The 25,612-nt window shown below is 42.2% G+C and overlaps 1 protein-coding gene across 6 annotated transcripts in view; it reads right to left on the reverse strand.

The window, feature by feature from the left end:
• Nucleotides 1–25,612, reverse strand: part of XPNPEP1 (X-prolyl aminopeptidase 1) — a 57,218-nt gene that overhangs the window by 24,580 nt on the left and 7,026 nt on the right. The window contains exons 2-5 of one of the 6 annotated variants that reach the window (XM_035269027.3): nt 24,701–24,789; nt 17,596–17,720; nt 2,888–2,951; nt 1,621–1,725 (exon numbers count right to left, since the gene is read on the reverse strand). In XM_035269027.3, the coding sequence (XP_035124918.1) occupies nt 1,621–1,725; nt 2,888–2,951; nt 17,596–17,720; nt 24,701–24,789 (383 nt within the window). Of the gene's footprint in view, nt 1–1,620; nt 1,726–2,887; nt 2,952–7,958; nt 8,071–17,595; nt 17,724–24,613; nt 24,790–25,612 lie in introns of those variants that run through there. The other 5 variants (XM_078344065.1, XM_054243302.2, XM_035269028.3 and 2 more) reach the window with 5 other exon arrangements.

Below are 25,612 nucleotides of genomic sequence, written 5' to 3' on the forward strand. Positions count from 1 at the left end.
CTATCAGACTTAACAGCTGGAATCTATGGGCCCCAAAGAGAGAGATGCCTGCTCCCCAGGGGGACACAATGATCTGCTGGGTGCAAGAAAAAAGTATAAGAGCTTCTTTCTGTATTTTTTATAAAAAATTACAAAGTTAGTTTCTGATATTTGGAATATAGAAGAACATGAGCACATATAAGTAACATATAAACAAACATACATACATGTTGTGGGTGCTTGACTCCCATTAACAAAAGCACTCAAACAAAAAAACGTAAAAGCCATTAGCCTGTCCCTTTATAACAGCCAGCCTCAAATACCTGCCTCTGTGCGTGTGCGCGTGTGTGTGTGTGTGTGTGTGTGTGTGTGTGTGAAAGAGAGAGAAAGGGAAGGAGAAACCAACTGCAGCACAGGCAGCAATCTGTAGCTTTGGTGTTTTTACAGTTATGAAAAGATTTTAGAGAAATAAAAATTTAAAATAATCCAATGCCAGGACAAAAATGTTCCTTGCTCCTCCCTAAGACAAGGAACACGTGTGTGGGGGCGGGGGGGAAGGGTGTGTGTGTGTGTGTGTGTGTGTGGAGGGGGTGTGTCTGTGTGTGTGGAGGGTGTGTGTGTGTGTGTGTGTGTGTGTGGAGGGGGTGTGTGTGTGTGTGTGTGGAGGCGGTGTGTGTGGAGGCAGTATGTGTGTATGGAGGGTGTGTGTGTATGGAGGGTGTGTGTGTGTGTGTGTGTGTGTGTGTGTGTGTGTAGGGTGTGTGGCACACACCCCTCGGTCAGCTGGCGGCCTGGATCTCAGGGTTACAGGCCAGTCTGCTATTCCCTGCTGAGTCTGCGGACTCTTTCCTTTCCTCAGTATTTCCAACAACAAATGAGAAGCATCAGGTATTTTGTTTCTTTCTCACTTGTCCCTTCCTTATCTTCTGTTTCCCAAGTTCAAAATCCAGGAAGGAAAGACTCTGTACAATCACTAAAACCGTGTTTCTAAAGACAATTTTAATGACAGGAAAATACATATGGCAGAAAATTAAATGAAAACACAGAGTACATACACACATTATTCAATAAACATTGATCTATATGCTTTCCACATAGCATTGCTTTAATTCTCACCACTTTATGTGTTCCTTACTGACTGTGATTAACCCATTTTACAGATGAGTAAACTAAAGCACTGCAAGTGAAGCAACTGGCCCAAGAAAGTTCCCGACCCTTTCTCTTGCCCTCCAGAGCAGAGCTGCCAGAAGCAAGTCCAAGATCCTCAGAGAGAGCCTCGGGGGAGAGCACTCTGGCTTCTGTTGCCAGCGACACCTTGCCTTTATTTCACTCTGAATCATGAGGCAGCAAATAGAAGGCCCCCAGTACAGGAGTGAAGCAGACAGCAACATGATCTGCAGCAAGTCAACTGTCCTCTCTAGCCCTGTTTTCCCTCAGTAAAATGAGAACCAGCGTCCTCCAAAATTGAACGTACATTGGTATGCATGGATAGACATGACATTTTTTTCCCTCAGTTTTCCTTGGATTCTCAAAAGGGTCTATGACTGTGTAAAAGGATTAAGATCCAGGAGTCCTGAGGATCTCTAGGATCCCTGCCTAGATCAGGCTAACTAAGTTCGGGCTAGCCATGCCTGTACCCACCCATCTTCATGAGTGTCCAGTTGCTATCCATTTGCTTGGCAGCCTGGAGAAAGTAGCGCCCGTCAGTCCACATGGCGGCATGCTCTTCTGTGATGATGGCTGTGCCTGGAGCAGGGGGGCAAAAAAAAGGTTTCTAATAACTGCCCAGAAGCTGCACAAAATGACAGCAGACAGGCGAGAACAGTAAGAGGCACCAGCTCCTCATAGGGCAGATGGGTCCTTGACTCCAAAGAAACCTCTGGGCAAGAGAAGACCACACCTTGGAAAACAAGCTGTGTGTCAAGCTCTGAAAGAACAGTCCTGAGACCCAAGCTGCCTGGCACTGGACCCTGCACAAAAAGGACTGCACTTGCACAATATGTGACAAGGCCAGAGAATGGAGAACTGTAGACCTATGGCCACAGTGGTCTCATATAATCAACATTACAGAGGGAGGGATGGTTCCTGCTCTGCCATCACAGCTACTCCTCTGCTCCACCAGACACCCCAGAGGAGCTGTTTCACATTTCCTAGAGAAAGACCAAGTGGGTCCTATGCATGTTCCTAGCAGGAAGCTTGTGCCTCCTACCTGTATCTGCCCTCAGTTCCCACAGGACTGGCAGAACTTGGGGCTTTTGGCAGAGATGTCAGCCAAAGCCAATCCTAATGTGCCAACTAACACAAGCACTTATGCCAAAGGAAGCAGTGTGCTAACCGCAATGGGATGGCAGCTCCCACCTTGTCCAGTTTGCTTTAGAGACAAACTGAAATAGGGAGCCCACCCCAAAATTCACAGTTTTGAGGAAACTACGGAAGGACACAAATATAGCTTAACGTTAACCTTTGCTATTTAAGCCACGAGTGAAAACTGAAAAACCAAAAGCCAAGCACTTAGAGAATTATTTGGGACCAATAAGCTAAGAGGGGAGGTTCTGGAATGATATTAAAGTCTCATTTCTTATTTGGGGTGCTAGTACCACAGGTATATTTAGTTTAATTGATAGAACTTTTATATGTATGTTGTATTCAATAAAAAGTTCAAAAACTTTTTTAAAATAAAAATTGTCAAAACTTTGAAAGCAAAGGTACAGGGAGGAATAAAAAGTTACTGAAAGGTGACCTTGGGGAGCCAGGAAAGGCTGGGAACCCACACCTTTCTGTAGGGATTCAATGAGAAGCATCTGGTTTGCATTTTCTTTTTACTTCTATATCACAGGCTGAAACTTGGTTCAGTTATTTTTAGGAGAAAAAAGGTGCAGCAAGAACAGAGAAAATGTAAGTGACTCACCCGCAGAGCCATCGAATCCAGAAACAAAAGCCCGCCGACAGTCACACGGAGCAATATACTCACTCTGGAAAACAAAGATGACAACAAAGTGGGCTTCGTTCAGTCATGAGCAGACTGCTCTGCCCGCTTAGCCTTGTGCGAGGCGCAGCAGGGACTAGGAAGGCTGGGGAATCCTTGGCACTCACCCTCAAGGAGCCAACAGTCTAGCTGAAAACAACAAATTAGCACATACTGCAGAAGACTCTAATTAATTAAGGGCAGAGGGAGCTTTCCCTTTAGCCTCCATTTCCTCATTAGGAGAACCAAAGCACATCAAGACAAACAGATAAAAACTGCTCTTTCTTCACTGAGATCTTACTCAAAAATCAAACCAATAGCCTTCTCCCCTGCTTGCCAATGACATTTAGGCATCTGCTATTTTCCTGAAAAGTAAGGCTGAATTTGTGTGTTAAGCACCAGGAAGTTCCTCACTTAAGTTTCTGTAGGTACTGACTTGTTTCCAAACTTCCTGTTTGGGTCCTCCTCTGAGGTGGCATCACCAATCTCTCCCATGCAGACCCTGTCCCTTCCTGTTAGGGAGTGAGCAGAAATGCTTCATCCAATCCAGTAGGCTTCAGGAAAGTAAAATGTCATGTCTAAAACCAGGTTCTTCTCAGCTGATAATCCCCTTGCCTCTGTTTGGAATGGGATTAGGGAGTGAAGAAAATAAGAGATTCTTACTCCTGGGCAAAGGGTACAAGACAAAATGTGCAACTTCTGGTAATAGCCAGTGAGGCACAGAGAGTTTAAGTAACTTGCCCGCAGTCACACAGGTCATTAAGTAGCAGAGGCAGGATTTGAACCTAGGCAGTCAACTCCAGAGTCTGGACTCTGAAGCCCTATGCCAGGCTGCCAACACATGACACATTATCTCTCACCCTCATCACGCTCTAGGATAAGACCAATAGCAAATGAGAAAACTGAGGTTCAAAGAGGGAATCTTTAAGTAACTTGCCCATTGACGAGTTAATAGTAGGCCAGGATCCAAAGCCAGGCCTGCCTGAGTACAGAGCTGCTGCTCCTTCTACAGCTACCAGGACTCTCCCAAGTCAAAGGACCTGGCAAAGTTAAGAAAGCTTAGGGTGAGGAATGGGGCTGCTGTCCAGACCCATGGCATTTTTAGGACAGTCAACATGATGTAGGGGAAAAAGACCCTCATGTTCCCTTCCTGCCATGTAGTTAAGAACTACCCCTTTCAGCCGGGCACAGTGGCTCATGCCTGTAATCCTAGCAGTTTGAGTAGCTGAGGCGGGAGGACTGCTTGAACCTAGGAACCCGAGACCAGCCTGGGAGAATGGTGAAACGTCATCTCTACAAAAAATACAAAAATTAGCCATGGTGGCATGTGCCTATAATCCCAGGTATTCAGGAAACTGAAGTGGGAGAATAATCTGAGCCCAGGAGGTTGAGGCTACATAGTGAGGCATGATCACACCACTGTATTCCAGCCTAGGCAACAGAGTGAGACTCTGTCTAAAAAAAAAAAAAAAACAGGACTTCCCCTTTCACCAAGGCACCGGCAATCACAGCCTCAAACCAGCCTCCAGGGAGATACTAGAAGGGCCACCATAGAGAACCACAATAGCAGGATAGAGAAGCTCCGGGCCACCTGCCCTCTAGCCCAGGCCCAGCTGCATGAGCTCCAACAAGTCCTGGCAGCTCTCTCGGCCTCATTTCCACATCTCTAAGACGGGGCATTTCAAATTGCTAAATGCAACAGCAAGCATGTTTTATTCCTAAAGCATAAAAGAACATTCAGTCAACATCACTAAAGAAATAGAAGGAAATGGCCAGCAGCATCATTTATGAACTGCAGATCCTCATCTGCAGTTTATTAACCCAGTAATCACTGTGTCCAAGACTTTTTAATAAAAAGTAACAATGGGGATAAGGGTGGCCCACACATCTCCTAGGCCTCTTGTGACAAACAGTAAGTTAATGTCTTTGAAAACTCACCAGAAACCTTAAAGTACTGCATGTATGCAATGGAAGAGAGATTATTAATCTCTTCTTCCTAAGCAAGAAGAGAAACTAAGTTAAAAATAACTCTTGTGCTAAAAAACACTGTGCATAATGGGGAATATGCAGTGAGGACAATCTCCACCAACATGATTCCTCGGGCTTGGGGCTCTCCCACTCATGACATAGGGTGAAGACACTGGCAAAGGCTGGCAGAGAACGCAGTACAGATCTCAGTCTGACCAGACTCTTCCACTCAGGGACACAGTACTCTAGTCCCTTTCTGGGCAAGCTTGGGAGAGATAGAAGATCCAGAGGGTTTACCTAGACTTCTCCATCAGCAAAGGCAGGGAAAGAGTTCCTCCAAAGGGAGGTGGAATTAACAGCAAATGGACATGTTTAGTTTGGGATGGAGACAAGGTCTAGAGTAAGAATGTCCAGACATGACCTAAGTGGTCAACACTCCAGAAAGACATTGCTGAGCAAGGCTGGCCACAGCCTCCTTTCCACACTGTCAGGCTATGCAGAAGCCAGACAAGCACTGGCCCAGGGCTGTCACTCTCCTTCTCCCAGGCATGAAGCTGGCAACACCCAGGGGCGGTCTCCTCAGAGCACAGCATAAGCCAAAGCTGTAACATGCTAGGAAAAAGACACAAAGAAGCACAGCTGCGGGCTTCTTCTCAAAACCACCCACTTCTCTCCATTTCTAATAGCAGCACTCAGTCCAACCCTCCATCAGCTCTACCTGGACTACCGCCCCTACAATCCACTCTGCACATACACTCAGAGTGAGCGTTTCCAAATATCTAAGATCATGTTGGCAACCTCCTGAAAACCTTCCAATGGCATCCTATTATATTTAAAATACAATCCAAACCCTGGCCCAGTCAAGGCACCAGCATATCTGACTTTGCCAGTCCTCTTGGAGCTCTCCTCCCACTCACCATGCTCCAGCCACACCCACCTCTTCTCTGCTCTTTGCATATCCTGAGCTCATTCCTGCTTCAGGGCCTTGGCACATGCGCTTCCTTGTGCCTATGAGTCTTTCTGATCATGGCATGGTTCGTTCCTTCTCTTCATTACATCTGAGATCAAATGTCACCTAGACAGAGAGGTCTACCTTGACTACCTAGCTATGATAGCTACCCAGCCACTTTTAAATCCCTGTATAGACAGTACACACATATTCCAGATATTTGCCCTTTGTTTTTTGTTTTGTTTTGTTTTTTTGTTTTTGTTTTTTGGAGACAGGATCTCCTTCTGTTACCCTGGCTGGAGTGTGGTGACATAATTATGGCTCTTTGTATCCTTGACCTCTCAGGTTCAAGCAATCCTTCCACCTCAGCCTTCTGAATAGCTGGGACTACAGGTACACATCTTTTTTTTTCTTTAAGAAACAGGGTGTCACCATGTTGCCAGGCTGATCTTGAACTTCTGGGTTCAAGTGATCAGCCTGCCTCATCCTCCCAACATGCAAGGATTACAGGCATGAGCCACCATGCTGAGAAATGTTTCTCTTCTCACTGAAATTTTTACATTTTTATTGTATTGTTCCTCAACACCTCCAGCCCCAACCCCAAGCATATATAAGCTCCATGAGATCAGGTTATCTGTCTGTTCACTGTCCCTGCACTCAGCACAGGTGACACACAATAGATCCTCAACCAACATTTGTATTATAAATGAACAAGCAGAAGGAGACATGAAGCTTTTCCCTACACCCAGTTAAAACCTCAACCATCTCAATGAAGATGGAGGAAGGGACCAGGAGCCAGGGAATGCAGGTGGCCTCTAGAAGCTGGAAAAGGCAAGGAAATGGACTCTCCCTGGAGCCCACAGAAGTAACAACCCTGCTGACCCATTTTATAATTCAGACCTCCAGAACCATAAGAGAATAAATTTGTTTTAAGCCACTGTTTGTGGTACTTTGTTAGAGCAGTGATAGGAAACTAATACATTACCTAATGGGGAAAAGATCAAAAGGGATTATAAATGGGGTTTCAAACTCAAATACCTCAGGGTACAGGACAAAGGATGTCTTTTCTAAAGACAGCAGCTCTTACTCAGCTCTGATGACTGAAATGCAGCCCACATGTTGCCAACCTTCAATATTTCAGAGCAAGCTAGAAATATACGTTCATGAGAATTCACCCAATTTTTAAATGTTGGCACCTAATTCCAACAATATAAATAATACATAGCCAAATAAAGCGTCTGTAAACTACAAAAAAAAAAAAAAAAAAAAAAAAGAAAGCCACAGTCATCTCTGTAAAATCTGGTTCAGGAATTCCCTTCTTCCATGAAGCTGCCTGACCCACTTCAGCTTTCAGAGTCTTTCACATCTCTGAATTTTAGACCATCCACATTGGCATTCATCCATACCCTGCTTTGGGTAACGTTGACAAATAATGTTAGCTAAGATTATTTAGTCTGTATTGTTTATTATTGTCTCAGCATCTACTAGGTGCCAATAACTGCTTCATTTCTTCTCATTCTAATCCTCACAGCAGCTCTGTAAGGTATCCTCCCTCGCCAATCTACAAATGAAAAAAAGGAAGCTTAGAGAAATAACTAACGTCCCCAAGTTAACACCACAGTAAATGGCAGAATCAAGATCTGAACTAGGTCTAACATTTTTTTTTTTTAGATGGAGTCTCCCTTTGTTGCCTGGGCTGGAGTACAGTGGTATAATCTCAGCTCACTACAACCTCCACCTCCCAGGTTCATATGATTCTCGTGCCTCAGCCTCCCAAGTAGCTAGGACTACAGGTGCCCACCACCACACCCGCACACCCAGCTAATTTTTGTATTTTTAGTAGAGACAGGGTTTTGCCATGTTGGCCAGGCTGGTCTGGAACTCCTGACCTCAAGTGATCCACCCGCCTCAGCCTCCCAAAGCATGGAATTATAAGCATGAGCCACTGCGCCTGGCCTCAGGTCTGACTTTTAAAAGCCCATACCCTTGCCAGCTGCCAAGCAACTTCTAATTTTGTACAGAAGTTGTACATCTAGTCTCACAATTGGATTGTAAATTCTGAGGGAACAAGGAATATGAGGTATATGCTGCACTTACCTCTGCCTTCATCAGCCAAATAACAGACATCTCCTAGAACCAGGAGTAAGACCTCTGTTCAAGCCTGGTTCCCGTTTACTAGCTGGGTAAACCTGGGACTCAACTGCCTCATCTGTAAAATGGGGATGAAAATAATGCCCACTTTGAAGGGTTGAGGTGAGACATCAAGCAATTAGTAAATGCTGAACATCTGATGAACTGCAGCACTTACTGCTATGCACTGCACTGAGTTTGGCTCTATAGCAAACATAAGAAACTATCTTCTCGAAGTAGACAATCAGCAGTACTAATAATATAGACAGATATTCCATGAAACATTAACACTAATAAACAGCCATATAAACTATGCTGAGTATGCAGTGTGATATTTGCTACAGTTTAAAGGATGCTCAGATGTGTCTTAGATCCATCAGAATCAAAGGTTTGACTGGGCCACCAAGGATAGGTGAAGAGAGCAAGAAAACAGTCCAGAGAGAGGAAAAGGTGTGACAAGACCCAGAAGCAAGAAGCAAGAGGCCTGCCATGAGGCAGAGAGCTTATTAGCCTAATGGCAGGAACAAGAAGTTCAAGGGAGCAGCTGCAGAGATTTCTACAAAAGCCGTTCGTAGACAGATAGTCAGACCTTAAACATCACACTAAGAGGCTGAACTTTATCCTGCAAGTTCTAGAGAGACACTCAAAGTTGAAGAGCGGGTGGGGACATGACCAGAGCTGGGTTTGAAGACGAGGGATCTACATGGATGGTCACATGCAGATGGAACTTGGCAAGTAAAGCTGACAGCTGATGCCAAGATAAGCACGACTAAAGTTACTAGAGTTCACATTGGGGTGATATCCTTTCCCCTCCCTTACCCTCTTCTCCCATCAGCCATAAGCCTGGCACGGTGCCTCAAACATGTAAGGTTCTCAAGAAAACGAAACTGAATGAATAAATAAATGGCCATCTGTCCACAGGAAGTACCAAAGGTCAGACTGTGAATGGAGATGTGGGCTCCTCGTTTCCAAATATAAGTCTTCGACATTTTTTTCTCTTTCCCAAATGAAACCAAGTCAGGGTATGTGAGAAAAACTGATAGCCGTCCAAAGATTCGTGCTCCTTCCTTAGTGTGTAAGAGTCACTGGAAAGCTGCCCAGCCAGGACTTCATTCCTGGGCCTCCTTACATTGGGGTGAGATGAGAATCATGACTGATTCTCATCAATGACAAGTAGGTGAGAGGTGATGCCTGGGTAAGGGCTCTTACAAATGAGTATGCCCTGTCCAAATTCTTTCCCCTTACCAACTAAAATGGTGGCACTATGGGATGAAAAAAGCCTGGATCCCTGAATCACTTTCCCTCAAGGTAGAGGGAAGTCCCCCACCAACCAGGAACACCCAGTCTACACTGCTATGTGAAATAAAAAATGAGGCTTTACAATACCAGGCCACTGAAACTTCGAGATATGTTACCACAGCTGGCATTATTGTAACACAACAGATAAAAATCACTAACCCCACTCCAAGAGAAAACCTGTTTACGAAATACACAAGAAAATAAAACAGGAAGCTGATTCCAAGAGAATGGAGTAGGGTCGAAAGAGTTTAGGAAAATCTGATTCATGTCTTCCAGGAGACATGAAACAAAGTCAAAAATTCACATTGACAGAGTCAATCCCTGACAAAACATCACCCTTTGGCTAAGCCTACCCTAAAAACATAATATGGGGTCTTAAGATGGGGAGGATGAGGAATTACGATTTCTAAAAGGCAGTGCTGGCAGGGCTCTGACTCCAACCAATGACTTTCCTAGTTTGAGGCAAGTGGTGCCCAGAAATCCCAATGTCTGACTTAGACATCACATGAAAGTACCCAGATTATTAGAGAGAACAGACAATTCCTTGCTGCAAAAATCTCCCAGACTCAAGCTCATTAATACTACAACCCTAATACCACAGCCCTTGTTCCAAGTTTAAAAAAGACCCCTTAGAGTTGCAGAGGACAGAGAGAAGCAGACCACTGGAGTGCCAAGTCCTTGCGTAATTATGCATTTGAGGTACGTTGTCTCTCTAGCAGGGAACAGTGTGAGTGTGTTTATTTGTGTTTCGGAAAGCACACAAAGGACAGATTTCAAGATTTCCCTTTATTTCTCCAACACTCTCCCCTCCCACCCATAGGAGAAACTCCATCAACCCACAATCTACCCTGAAATGAAACAATTAGAAACAAGAGCCACAGGTAACAGCAGCCTCTGTACTACCGAGGAGGCTATTGAGGCAGGTCACACATGAAGCCAGCCCTTCCTTCTTATTCTCATAATCACAACAAGGATCCAGAGTCCCACTTAACAGAGTCACCCCAACTTTATCTCTCTTCTCCAGAGAAGCTAAAACAAGGAGCCCATTTCTTTCTGTTGATGGCACCATAAACACTCTCGGGCTTCAAACCTTCCCAATCCCCTCTGCCACCTGCCTGTGAGGTCCACATTTAATCAGGCTCTACTACTCTCCAAATCCTATCCCTCCTCTCTGCTCCTAAGGCCAATACCCAAGTCTAGGCCCTCTTTACCCCAACTCTTTGAGCTCCTGCAATGGCCTAACAGGTTTCTCAATTTCCGGTGTCTCCTTTCTTCAATCCACACTAAACACTGCTCCCTTGATCATGTCACTCTAAAATCCTGATTCTGGGAGTCAAGGACAATCATGACCAGTCAGGGGAAATTCATGGATTGTCTTAACCAGGTCCCTGTTTTCCTTTCTCCTTCAAGCTTATCATCGTCATGCATGTTCCCCTAATTCCATAGATTTCCATGGTATTTCTTTTATTTCTCACTCTATTTCCATCCATCCAAATTCTACCTGCTCATATTCCAATTTAAATCCTACTTCCTCCATGAAGACTTACTTGATCCTGCCAGCTTAAAATACTGTCACCTATGAATTCAGTTCACACTTTAAGTAAACTTGTACTGTCCATTATAGTTGCCACCAGCCACGTGTCTCCTAAGCACTTGAAAGGTGGCTAATGTGACTCAGAAACAGAATACTTAATTTTATTTCACTTTAATAAATTGAAATATACATTTAAAAACCAATACTCGGCCAGGAATTGTGGCTCACACCCGTTCCCAGCACTTAAGGAGGCCGAGGCAAGCGGATCACCTGAGGTCAGAAGTTTGAGACCAGGCTGACCAACATGGAAAAATCCCATCTCTACTAAAAATACAAAATTAGCCAGGCATGGTGGCACATGTCTGTAATCCTACTCAGGAGGCTGAGCAAGGAGAATTGCTTGAACCTGGGAGGCGGAGATTGCAGTGAGCTGAGATGGTGCCATTGTACTCCAGCATGGGCAGCAAGGGTGAAACTCCATCTCAAAAAAAAAAAACTGATATTAAAGATTCAGTTACTGAAAAACTTTTAAGTATGTTTAAAACAACTTGGGTCTGTGAGTCCACCTTTTCAACTGTTAGCTTTATGAAATTTAAACACAGATCAAATATTTCCAATGAAAATGTTTCACATTCAAATTGCAAAGTTTTATAAATGTAAAATACTTAGCATATCTGAAATCTCAGCACAAAAAGGAATATAAAGTATCTTCTTAGTAATCTTTATACTGATGATGTGCTAAAATAATATTCTGGATATGTTGGATTAACAAAATGTTATTAAAATTAATTTCACTGCTCTTTTACTTTACATTTACTATTACATACATACCTCACAGATTTTTTTTTTTTTTTTTTTTTTTTTAAGATGGTTTCGCTCATTACCCAGGCTGGAGTGCAATGGCGAAATCTCGGTTCACCGCAACCTCCGCCTCCTGGGTTCAGGCAATTCTCCTGCCTCAGCCTCCTGAGTAGCTGGGCACACGCCACCATGCCCAGCTAATTTTTTGTATTTTTAGTAGAGACGGGGTTTCACCATGTTGACCAGGATGGTCTCGATCTCTTGACCTCGTGATCCACCCGCCTCGGCCTCCCAAAGTGCTGGCTGGGATTACAGGCGTGAGCCACCGCACCCGGCCCACCTCACAGATTTCTACCAGACAGTGCTAATGATGTCCTTTCCCACGATATTTACCAGTTTCTATCTGTGTTCGCATTTATGACCCTGGCTTACCTATTCTTTCTCTTTTTCTGAGACAGAGTCTTGCCCTGATGCCTGGCTGGAGTGCAGTGGCGCAATCTCAGCTCACTGCAACCTCTGCCTCCCGGTTTCAACCAATCCTCCTGCCTCAGCCTCCCGAGTAGTTGGGAATACAGGTGTGTGCCACCATGCCCAGCTAATTTTTCTATTTTTAGTAGAGATGGGGTTTCACTATGTTGGCCAGGATGGTCTTGACCTCTTGACCTCGTGATCTGCCCTCCTCAGCCTCCCAAAGTGCTGGGATTACACGCATGAGCCACCGCACCCAGCTGGCTTACCTATTCTTTAATCTCTTCAAAGGGAATCTATTCATCTCTACAACAGTAATAATAGCAACATAGCAGCAGCTAATATGATGAGACTTTTCAGTTGACATCAGCATTCAAGCTTGAAGCGTTCAGGTGGTTCAAGCATTCACATCTACAGTATGAACTCATTTCATTCTAACAATAGGCCACAAGGTGCATATTGTCACAATCTCCTTTTTGCGAATGCAGAAAATGAGATCCAGAAAGTTTAACTGACACTTCAGAATTTTATGTAACTTGCCTGAAGTCAAGCAACTAGTAAGTGGCATATCTAGCATCTGAACCCAGAGAGGCCCTAGAGCTCATACTCTTACCTATATGCTAACTACCTGCCCTCTGCATTTTCCCCAGGACTTAGCCCCAAGCAGCATTCAGAAAACATGCAAACAAACAAAACACAACTTCCCCACATATGTAGGGCAGACAGCTAAGCTACAGCAATAGAAATGACAGTTAAGATTATAAAAGAAAAAGTGGAGAGGTATAATGAAGATGGAAGGACAGCAAGAGTGCAAAAATGTAAGTCTATGAAGTCTAAACAGTGACTTCTGCAATAAGAGCTAACACCGAGCAAGCTTGACACATTTTGTGTTTTCAGGATGTTACTAGAAAACACATCTGTCTGGGATTAGAGCCTCAGTTTCCTCATGGAGGGAAGAGCCATCCAATTCTCTTGGGTACAGCCAATATTGCAGTACCATTAGTAGGAGATAAACAGCAGAGGAAAAGCCTGGATCATCTCCTGAGGCTTGGATGGCCTCACTGCCACTCCCAAAAGGAATTGCTTTGGATGTATTCGGCCATACCTGTTGTCAAAGAGAACGTTTTTAAGTATCGGTCCAGTATCCAAATATCAGCTTTGTCATGACCAAAAAAAAAAAAAAAAAAAAAAAAATCTGGCAAAGGAACAGAACACAGGACCAAGAACATCAAGATAAATTTGACTTAGCTACAAGATGTCAATGTCTCCTACTAGTAAACACACAGATAATATCCTAACTCCAGGCAAAAGAAAACTGAAACTGAAATACAAAGACTACAAAGCTTCCCACACACCCTTAACCAGAAACGTTCAACTTTTAATTCAAGTAACATTAGCAGGTAGAATCTTTCTGTACACTGAAGCCCACAAATAGCAAAGCTATTAAGAAGAAGCTCCATAACAGCCTGTGAAAACCCTTTCAGAGGAGAGCCCTAATTTCAGAGCGCCAGGGGACTTATAGAACTACCCAAACCAACTGCTACATAATCATAATGTGCTCCAGTTGCAGGAATCACCATCTGCTCAACACTGATAGGGTGACTGCAATCAAATCAGCCTAGGGCAACTGTCCAATGCCTAAAGGCCAGGAAATTAAAAATGCCACTGGTGAATCCAGCAGAGAATCCATGTGACATGAAGCCCATGTCCAAAGGCTGAGGACTAGGATCAACAGGAAACAAGACAGATCTCATCAAAGAAAAGAAAACACAAAATTCCTTAAAGACAAGGCAACAAGGTCTCCCTTCTTAAATGGGGGAGTGTCCAGCTTCTCTGCTACCTACGACTCCTACCATAACTCAGGCCCAAATCACAGTGGCCAGCCTACTTACTCATCCAGTCCTTGGAAGATGACAGTTTATTTCGTATGAAGTTGGTCAATCTTTTTTCGTTTATTTGTTTGTTGAGACAGGGTCTTGCTCTGTCACCTACGCTGGAGTGCAGTGGTACGATCTCAGCTCACTGCAACCTCTGCCTCCCAGGTTTAAGCAACCACCATAGCCTCCCAAGTAGCCAGGACTACAGGCATGAGCCACCACTAATTTTTGCATTTTTTGATAGAGATGGGGTTTCACCATGTTGACCAGACTGATCTCAAACTCCTGACATCAGGTGATCCGCCCGCCTCAACCTCCCACAGTGCTGGAATTACAGGCATAAGCCACCGTTCCCGGCCTGAAGATGGTCAATCTTATTTGTCTATTCTAATGAACACAGATGAATGGAAGGATTTCATTACCAAAGCCAACCCTAAATCTCACCAGTCTATCCTCACCTTCCCACTGCCTACTAAATCTAACAGTTATGTACCCAGCCTCATGGCATCCTCACATGCCACCACCCTGCTTCCAGCGTGATATTCTACTTTTCCTATATTCTGCCAGGCCAAACAGCCAATGAGCTGGTGCCTGAATATACCTCTCACTCTCACCCCTCCCTTCATCTATCTCCACATGCAAGACCCAACATTGTTTGAAAAGTGCTATCATAGAAACAACATATAAAGGTATTCCATGGAACACTAGATTCTCCCACCCCACCCTGAAATAACTGGGAAAATTCCATGGACATTAAAGTCCGAAACTCCTTAGAGGTACAGAGTGCACATCAGCATATTAAAGGCCCTGAGAAGTCCTGCAGTTATGAAACTCATAGGGACCAAGGACTTGAATAGACATTTTCTCCAAAGAAAATATAGAAACGGGGCCAAAAAGCATATGAAAAGATACTCAATATCACTAATCATCAGGTAATGCAAATCAAATCTACAGTGAGCCATCACCTCACAACAAAACAAAAAATAACGAGTATTGGTGAGGAAGTGGAAGAACTGGAACCCTGTGCACTATTGGTGGGAATGCAAAATAGTACAGGTGCTGCAGAAAACAGTATGGAAGGTTCTCAAAAAATTAAAAATAGAAGGATCATATGATCTGACAATCTCACTTGTGGGCATATATCCAAAAGAATGGAAAACAGGATCTCAAAAAGATATTTGCAAAACCGCATTCATTGCAACATTACTCACAATAGCCAAGAGGTGGAAAAAACTGAAATGACCATCCACAGATGAACAGGTTTAAAAAAAAAAATGGCCTCTTGGCCTCTAAATAAAATGGAATATTATTCAGCCTCATAAAAGAAAGAAATCCTGTCATATGTTACAACATGGATGAATCTTGGAGACTATGCTAAGTGATATAAGTTAGTCACAATACTGCATGATTCTAATTACACCAGTTATCTAAAGTGGGCAAACTCTTAGAGAAAGTAGGATGGTGGTTACCAGGGATAGGAGGGGAAGAGAGAGACTGGGAGGGGCTGTTTAATGGATATACAGTTTCATTTTACAAGATGAAAAAGTTCTAGAGATCTGTTGCACAACAATATGTATACATAGTTAACACTACAGTATTGTACATTTTTGAATGATTCAGATGATAAATGTCATATAATACATTTTTTGCCACAATAAAAAAAACCACTGTTCAGCTCATTTCACTGTTTTCTGAACTAGCAAATTTTTTTTTGTAGACCATCTTATAAGATAAAACAGGAATGCTGAAGAACACAGTTTGGGGAACGCTATTCTAAATGTCAAAGTATCCTAAACTTCATGCTGTTGCCTCAAATATCCAATCCCTTTGCTTATTCATTTCAGCCCTTCAGTTGCTCCTAAGGCCTGGAAACCCACGTCTCCAGGAAGAGATCCAATCTTGAGATTGTTCCCTGGTTAATACAGGCCTGACATTGTCGCAACCACGTAGACTAGGACCTTTGGGGAGCAGGAAGTCAGCCAACCAAAATGGACATCTTTGGGGCTCTTTATTCAACTTACAAAAATACCCTCATCTACCACCCCCTCCATCATGGTGGACTGGTGGTCCCCCATTACCCCTATTACTCATGTCTGTACCACATGACATCACACACACACACCCACACACACACACACACAGTAACCAGGACCAAGCAGAACCAAGTTGCTATATATGCCAATCAACTTCTGACCCTGGACTTTGAATTTGGGGGATTAAGGTTCTAGCTCAATCTAGTATCTTGAAAGTAAGAGAGTAAAAGATATAAATGTAGGTGTTGCCAGGTTTATATGACCCTCCCAGTTGGCTGAAAAAGAGAAACTGATATGCAGCAAGACCTGAAAACTCTCCCATCCCAGTTCTTCATGAGGGCCTGCTGCATTCCTGCCCTCAGGTTCCACAAGACACCCTGTCTGAGGCCCTGACATGCATAATTCTGAAAGCAACATTCATAAATCTGGAGTTGTGACAATGTGGTGGCTTTGCCTTTGAATCCTTATAAAGCATTTTTATTGCTCAAGGTATCTCAAGGCAGTTTCTGTTACCTGCAACTGAAGAATCCTATAACAACAGCTTTATTTTCCACTATTGCTTTTTACTTCCCTGGGCTCTTGCCAGGGAAACTTACCTCATTGTTTCTGAAAGCATGCAAAGCTTCCCTGTTTCTTTGCCTTTGCTGCTATTAATACTTTTACATAGAACCTCTCTCCTCCTCCTCCACTCCATCCCTCTATTTACCCAAACTTCACCCATCCTTCAAGGTCCAATTCAAATGCCTCCCCTATGCCATGAAGCTCTTCATCATCCTCCCCTCTCGCCCTCAAACTTCCACAGCCTCTGTCCAGATTTTCTTGATTGCACTTACCACATTCTACCTTACAATACAGGTATGTGCATATACATCTCAACTCTATTGCTACGCTGTATGCTTCTTAAAACCAGGAACAATTTTCATCTCTGCATCATGTCTAATACCAACATAGTTAGGGCCTTACACATAAGCAAAGGCTGGGGAAACTATACTTACAGATAATTCTATGGAAGAATAGCACTTTTATATTATTTCATCTCTCACTAAACCATAACCCCAGTGACAGCAGACATTCAATATTAAGTTCATCTTTGAACCCTAAAATACCATAACCACAGTGTAAGCACTCAAACACTTGCTGACTCAATGACCTCACAGTGGATCCTAGAATCCTTTCACCCTACTGCCTGTCAACCCTATCACATGAGGTCTCTGCCTCTCCAAATCCAACTCTCCTGGATTGGGCAAAAGAGAGGCAGGGCAAACAATTCTGCTAGGGACAAGGTGTGGCAGAGGAGATGTGGAGTATGCCAGCAACAGAAAGGTCCAAAACTTCTGTTCCTAAATTGGCCCACTAATTCTTCCAACATTTATTGAAAGCTGACTAAGTCACTGGAATCAAGGAAGCCAGGACCAATCCACAAGCATTCAGTGAGACCTATTGGACACAGAACCCCACAGCAAGCCCTAAATGACATGCCTGGTTGTAGGTTGACAGTTATAATCCTACAAACACATTAGGGCTGGGGAAAAAAGACTGAAAAGAAAGAAGAGGCTGAAGAGTTCCACCACCAGTCCTTTTGCATGCAGTACCTGATGAGCATCTCCTGACGGGATGATGTAGGCCTGGATCGGTTCAGTCACATACTCAGAGTTCCTCATGGCTTGTCTCAGCTGCCGAAGCAGCTCTGAAGTCACCTTTGGAGGCATTCCGCTGTCTGCAACAACAGGAGAGCTTATTTCAAAATCAGCCTGCCCCTGCAATTCAATGTCCAGTTCAAAGTGGGCCACAGAGAAGTGCCTTCCATATTCTGCCCCACTCCGAGAGTTAGGTCTTCAACCTGACCACCCCACCACCAGACCAAGACCACAGCTGCCAGAAACAGTAATGGTCCCAGTTCTTAAATACTACCTCCAAATAGCCATTGTGGCCAGAAAAGTTTAGCTATTAACCATTCTCAAACTAACTGCTTTCCTCTTTTACTCCTAGGACTTTATTCAAGAATAAGAGATAAATAAGTACACATAAATTTAAGTGTCTTTGTTTATAGTAGAAAAAAACAGGCGAGGTATATTATCAGTTAAACTATGATACATACAACAGTATACTGTATACTCATTAAAAATTACACAGACATAGAAAAGAATTACATAGTTGATTTGGAAAAATGCCTAGACAACACTTGCGGGTGATCAAAAACAGATGACAAAACAACAAAAAAAACACATATAGATTGTTCTTATATTTTTTAATTGTGTATGTATATATGCAGAGAGAAGTTTCTAGAAGGACAGTCACCCAAATGTTAACAGTGGTTACCTTTGGGTAAGTAAACTTGGAGTAATTGTTTTCTTCTTGTATTTTTCTGCTTTTTAAATTTGACTGCTTTAAAAGAAGTATGTTCTATAAACCTTTCGTTAAATAGCCAATAACAAATTTAAAGAAGAAAGTTCAGTGCACTAGGAGTCAAAAGTCTTATCTTCAAGTGAATACCTGCTATCAACCAGCTGTGCAAGGGAGAAGGGGATCAGGGCCTCAATGCTCTGTGTTCTCCTCTTTAAAGTATAGAAAGTGGATGGGACCCAAAGTTTCCAAACTAAGCCCCAAGAAGTCCCAAGGCCTCAGGGGAGTCTATCATTCAAATAAAACCAGAGCTGGAATCACCAGCTTTAGAAAATACAAATTATGAACATAAATATAAAACTAAGTAAAATGAAATGTTAAGGATATTAACTGTGCTCATACTAGAAATTCTTAAATTTATTCCAACTATATCTATAGACAGGAATAGTCTCTTACACTCACTAGGAAGCACAGATGATGCAAGCTCTCTTAACCATTTTAGCTGGTTCTTTGTTGAGAAAACAACTTTTCTCAACAAATACTGATATTAATGTTCTGATAAACATCATAGCTGTCATCCTAAGTCCACATAATAAAACAACTTCAGAAGGAGCCAATTATAGAATAGCGATCATGCATATTTCACCATATCCCATATACTGGCACAAAATTATACTATTAGAATTCAAAGTATAATAATGAGTTTTTCCAACTCATTTTTCATAGACTTTATTTTGCTATTACTATTATACTTTTAAGTTCTGGAGTACATGTGCAGAACGTGCAGGTTTGTTACATAAGTATACATGTGTCATGGTGGTATTCTGCACCCATCAACCCGTCATCTGTATTGGGTATTTCTCCTAACGCTATGCTTCCCCTAGCCCTCCAACCCTCCAACAGGCCCCGGCGTGTGATGTTCTCCTCCCCTGTGCTCTCATTGTTCAACTTCCACTTATGAGTGAGAACATGTGGTTTGGGGTTTTCTGTTTTTGTGTCAGTTTGCTGAGAACGATGGTTTCCAGTTTCATCCATGTCCCTGCAAAGGATATGAACACATCCTTTTTTATGGCCACATAGTATTCCATGGTGTATATGTGCTACATTTTCTTTATCCAATCTATCACTGATAGGCATTTGGGTTGGTTTCAAGTCTTTGCTATCATGAATAGTGCTACAATAAACATACACGTGTACATGTCTTTAAAGTAGAATGATTTCTAATCCTTTGGGTATATACCCAGTAATGGGATTCCTGGGTCAAATGGTATTTCTGGTTCTAGATCCTTGAGGAACCACCACACTGTCTTCCACAATGGTTGCATTAATTTACACTCTCACCAACAGTATAAAAGTGTTCCTATTTCTCCACATCCTCTTCAGCATCTGTTGTTTCCTGACTTTTTAATGATGGCCATTGTAAATGGTATGAGATGGTATCTCATTGTGGTTTTGATTTGTCTTTCTCTAATGACCAGTAATGATGAACTTTTTTTCATATGTTTGTTAGCTGCATAAATGTCTTCTTTTGATAAGTGTCTGTTCATATGCTTTGCCCACTTTTTGATGGGGTTGTTCTTTTCTTGTAAATTTGTTTAAGTTCTTTGTAGATTCTGGATATTAGCCTTTTGGCTAATTTGTCCAGAGGGACAGATTGCAAAAATGTTCTCCCATTCTATAGGTTGGCTGTTCACTCTGAAGATAGTTTCTTTGGCTGTGCAGAAAGCTCTGTAGTTTAATTAGAGCCCATTTGTCAAGTTTGGCTTTTGTTGCCACTGCTTTTGGTGTTTTAGTCATGAAGTCTTTGCCCATGCCTGTGTCCTGAATGGTATTACCTAGGTTTTCTTCTAGGGTTAATAGACTTTATTGTTTAGAGCAGTTACAGGTTCACAGCAAAACTGAGCAGAAAATACAGAGTTCCTATATAGCTTCAGCCCCAACACACACATAGTCCCCTGCCACTATCTGCATCCCCCACCAGAGTAGAACATTTACTAGAATACATGAACTTACATTAACACATCATCATCACCCTAAGTCCATAGCTTACTCCTGAGTTAATTTGTGGTGTTGTACATTCTATGGGTTTTGACAAACATATAATGGGAAGGACGAATGAATAGGCTGCCTATTCTCCTCTAACCCCTGACAATAACTGAGCTTTTCTACTGTCTCCATGGTTTTGCCTTTTCTAAAATGTCATATAGTTAGAAACACACAATATGTAGCCTTTCCAGATTGACTTCTTTCACTTAAGAATATATATTTAAGGTCCCGCCATGTCTTTTTATTGCTTGATAGCTCATTTCTTGAGCCCTGAATAACACTCCATTATCTGGATGCACCACTTATCCAGTCACCTCCTGAGGGGCATCTTGGTTGTTTCCAGGTTCTGGTAATTATGAATAAAGCTGCTATAAACATTTGTGTGCAGGTTTTGAGTAGACGTACGATTTCATGTTATTCGGTGTTTTTGGCGTTTTGGAGTTTGCCAACTCATTTTTTAACAAATAAAAATATTTTGCTTAATGAAAAACATTGTAACGTATAATTCTGCAAGTAATGGAGAGTTAAATCAAGAAAATTATATGAGGTGATCTTCAAGGACTGACATCCTGACTTGCTGTAGCTTAAACCCTGCTGGGCATAGATCCTTTTTTGAATCTTTTTCTTTAACATACTCATTTGCTTCTACCTCTTCATCATCACCAGCACCTTAGGCTTCTATGCCTCTGTTGTTATGGTTATCTCCAATAGAATCCCCTATGGGATACCATACTGATCTTGAGATAGAAAGAGTGCCCCACTTATCATCTGCAGCAAGGCCAACTTCAACAGCAGGTCTTAGGGCTTAATCTCAGGAGTGTCAAAAGAGAGAAGTACTCAAAGAAGAGTCAATGGAAACTGTCCTAGTCATAATTCAAGCATATCCATGTTCCTTGCATTACAGCTGCTTCTGAATATTGCTCAGAGGGGCACTCTTTCCCCTCTCCCCAACAGGGGAGACAGGGTCTTGCTACACTGTCCAGGCTGGACTCCTGGACTCAAGCAATCCTCCTGCCCCAGTCTCCCAAGTAGGTGGGACTACAGGTACACAATGCCGCATCCAGCTATCCTTTCTTTTGTCTAATCTACTGGGCCTATAATTTCTCACCTATCAGAGAAAGGGATCAGAAATATCTAGTCTGATCCATTGGGGGTTCAAAATAAAGCCCATTGTGATCTCACAAGCTTGCCAGCATTAAAAAATTTTACTCTGATTATCTTTCAGGAGCTTCAGAATAGATTTATCATTGTTTTCAAACCATATTTCTGAGCAAGTTATCATTCTTTAATAGAGTCAAGCAAAAATGAAGCTTTATTTATTTAAAAGCAGTACTTCAACACTGGCTGCACATTAGAACTATCTGGGGAACATCTGACTTAACGGGTCTGGAGTATAGCCTTGGCTTCAGGAATTTTAAAATGCAAATATATGTTAAGAGTCCAATATACTTTCTTTCAAGATCATTTATTTCCTTATAGAATCTGCCTTCTATTTAGGCACATCCTGACTTAAGGATTTTGGGGGCACTGACTGGCTGTTTAATGCTAACTGTAGTATCAATATCATCTGTCACGAACTCCATCAATAAAGTCAACACAACCAATGATGAGCACAAAATCTTCAACTGCAAACTAAAAACCAACAAAGACGAAGTGGATCTGGTCAAAAACATCCTCTGCTTCCTGGTCATTACAACCTGCCTCCTCACTCCCACCATCACATCACCACGTTTCCCCTCGTGACTGGCATATTAGACCTCCACAGAATCATCAGCCTCATCAGTGTCACTTTATTGAAGTAGAGTTGTGACTCTCCCCTCCACAATGCTACCTGCCCCCGTCGACACTCACTTTCCCTCTTCCTACCTCCTCATCCTTCAGGCCCATCACATTTGGCTCATGATCTGGGTGAAATGCAGCCACTTCTTTATCATCACTATCAGACATGATGAAAGAAGTCCCAATACCATAACCAATAGTTAGGATGTGGTAAGGGGCAGTAGCAGCAACAGTGGAGGTGAAGAAGGCAGCAATAGGCAATGGCTGAGGCAGTGAGGCAACTACCAGTGAAGTGAATACAGTGGGCCCTGGTGGCTGAGGCAGCTGTAGTCACAAGGACAACAGGTAATGAAGTAACTGAATGGGTGAGCAGCTGGAGCTAAGGAGAGAACAAAATTGGAGCATTATGTAAGTCCCAGCCATAGAGATGGCACTGGTTGAAAAGGCAGCCAAGACAGAGGAAGTGAAAGTTGCAGCTGATGACCCTCATAATTTTTATAAGGAGTAAATGAGTTACTATAGGTACAGCACTTAGAAACAGTACCTGGCACATAACAAATGTAAATGTTTAATGTTATCAGAGTTAGACACACAAGTAACCATAAATGCAATGTGATAAATGGTGTAACAGGTGTGTATGCCACTTCTCCTGAAGGCAGGGATGATGTCACCTCTGTATCCATCTATCTATACCTAACATATACATATGCTCACTGAAAGATAGCTAAATGAAAGTCACAACATTCTGTCTGTGATCTTTTCAGACTCCATAAACAGTAATGAATCTTCAGTGAAAAAAGAAAGGTAGGCTCCTGCAAGGTGCCGTATTATGACATCTGCTCATTCCACATCCTATGACTTTTCAGAAATGTTAGAAACAGCCAAGAGCTAAGAAAAGTGTGCACAAAAGTGGGAAGCCAAGAGCAACAGACCTACTCCACAATGAAACATTAGCCCATACACTGGCAGATATTTTCAAATTCTGCCTTACAGAGAATGACTCACTTAAAAGTCTTACACATATAGGTCTGCTTTTAGAAATAAGTTCCCAAATCTTCAGCCTTTATCACTAACAAGATTTTTCACTGATTGTACATGAAAGGCATACCATACTTACCTCACTGGTGGCCAGGCAAATTAAACATGATAATGTGTGTGAAAGCACCATGCACAGCATCTAATACACTGCAGGAGCTCAAGAAATATTTGAATCTGGATCTGAAGCACCAGCTGGAATTCCTACATGTCTTGTTATAAGAATGGAAGAGGCCACTTTACTCCAATTTCAGCATCTTAACACATGCACAGATGCTCTTCCAGCATCAATAGCTTTAGAGGTAGTGGTTTGTTTCTCTGTTGCACAGCTGAGGGAGGCTAAGGGCTTTACATACATTAGTGACTAATTCTCACAATAATCCTCCAAGGGAGGTTTCACTATTCTCATTTTACACATAAACGAACAGGAGTTAAAAGGAGTTAAGTACTTGCCCAAGTCAGCTGGATCATCAGGAACCAGGACTCAAGGTCTATGCAATTCCCAAGTCCATGCTCTATTACACCATGTTATCTAGGGGACATAGTAGAGGCTTAACGTATTCTAAGGCCAACAGAAACAAAACAAGTGAGCTCCAGTTTCCAGCTGGGATCTACAACCTCAGGCAACTGAAGCTCCCTAACCTCTATTTCCTCATACATTACAAAAAGAAAAAGAAGTTATCTTCCAACTCTAAATTTGATGATTCCATCACTTTTTTCCTTTCTTTACTTCCTCTTTTTCCTCCTTCCTCTGCTACCTCCTAATATGGACCAAAATGTGTTGGATACATCTATATTTTTTAAAGAAAAGGATCTAAAACTGCATACAATTATAGCATTGATGTTCCAAACAGAGATTAGATAGGCATGGTTTCTTACAAGAAATCAGTTTTTCAGTCAGCTAAAAAAAAAAAAAAATGGCTCTCCTGAGTAGTTGGTAGAACAATGCTGGCTTACATGGAACAGAAATACAGTAATACACCACTTTTCAGAATTCAGGTTTCTGGTAACCCATCAGACAATTAACCAGTTCTGGGGAGAAGGGACAGCCCAGAAACATTTCCCAAAAGACTTTCCTAAATGCACACTCAATTTATAAAGCACAATAATATATTATAAACTTTTCTCATTTTGCAATTTTATGATCAAAGTTGAAAGCTAATTTATATGGCAATCAGTAATGGACTGTATTAATGAAATAGAGAACATTTTCAATAATAACCTGTCCCCTCCTCCACCACCACCACCCCTACAAAAATGGAAAATGAAAAAAGAAAGCTGTAATTCTTTAACTTACTACCTTAAAAAAATGGTAAATATACCAACTACCTAGAAAGCCAAAAAAACAAAATGATTTTTAACTTCCAGATACTCAACCCCAGTCATGATCTATTACTAATTCCTTACCCTCTTCTTCTCATGCAACCTGGGGTCGGGGCGGAGATCTCAAATCCTTTTCAGATATTCCACCTAATTTCCAGACAAAATTATTACCTGTTTCCACACCTGTGTCTCCTGAGTGTGTCACCTCGTTAGGTTCAATTATTCTTAAATTTCTCAGCTGAAAATCCTTGTGGTTCGCCCTTAAGGAGAGAAAGAACAGGAAGTTGCAGACTTTGACCACAATAAACGTGGCAAGGCTCAGTCAGAGAGGACATCACTTAACTCAGCAGTTCTCTTACATGAGTCAGAAGAACTTGCACCCCCGTATCAGTGGCAGAATAAATAGTTTGATGTAAAACTTGCAGGTGTAAAACATCACCATTGCAGGTAAACTTTCTCAGCTCTAGCTTCCACTTCATAAATCCTCTTCAGCTATGTCTAACCTCCAGTTTAACTAGACTAAGAAGATTTATTTTCAATGATCATGTTTTTTTCCTTATATAGGTTCTAGTTGATTCTTTTTCATATCTCCTCATTCTTTCTTTATGGTGTCCTATTGTTTCACTCTGTGAAAAAATGCCTTCTCTTCATACCTTTGTCATTTTAGGCCCTTATTTTATAATTTCTCCCATACTTTCCAATAGATCTTTGGAGAGTAACCCTCAATGTTTGCTAAGTCTGCTGCCTCTCCTTCTTGGTGGTTCATTCCTTCTGTACTTTGTGATCTTTTATTAAGAGCTTAACTTCAATAGAGGCTATTTATCTATAAGAATGTGATGTGTCCTGGTTTGTACAAGCAGTTCTGTTATTGTTTGCTTCTAAGACTTTCACATTAATTTCTTAGCTGGCAGATTTGCACACAAACTTCTTGTTCCCATATGGGGATAGTCTAATGCCCTGGACACCAGGCATGGAGGTCTATATCTGCATCTGACAACTTTCACAGGCTCAGGTTACTAGTATACCATTCAGGCATTAAGTTCCCTTTAAATTTTTGGCACTTGAAGATTTCTCTTTCTTTCA

The sequence above is a fragment of the Callithrix jacchus genome, chromosome 12 (genome assembly GCF_049354715.1).
Source record: "Callithrix jacchus isolate 240 chromosome 12, calJac240_pri, whole genome shotgun sequence".
NCBI classification, from domain to species: domain Eukaryota; kingdom Metazoa; phylum Chordata; class Mammalia; order Primates; family Cebidae; genus Callithrix; species Callithrix jacchus.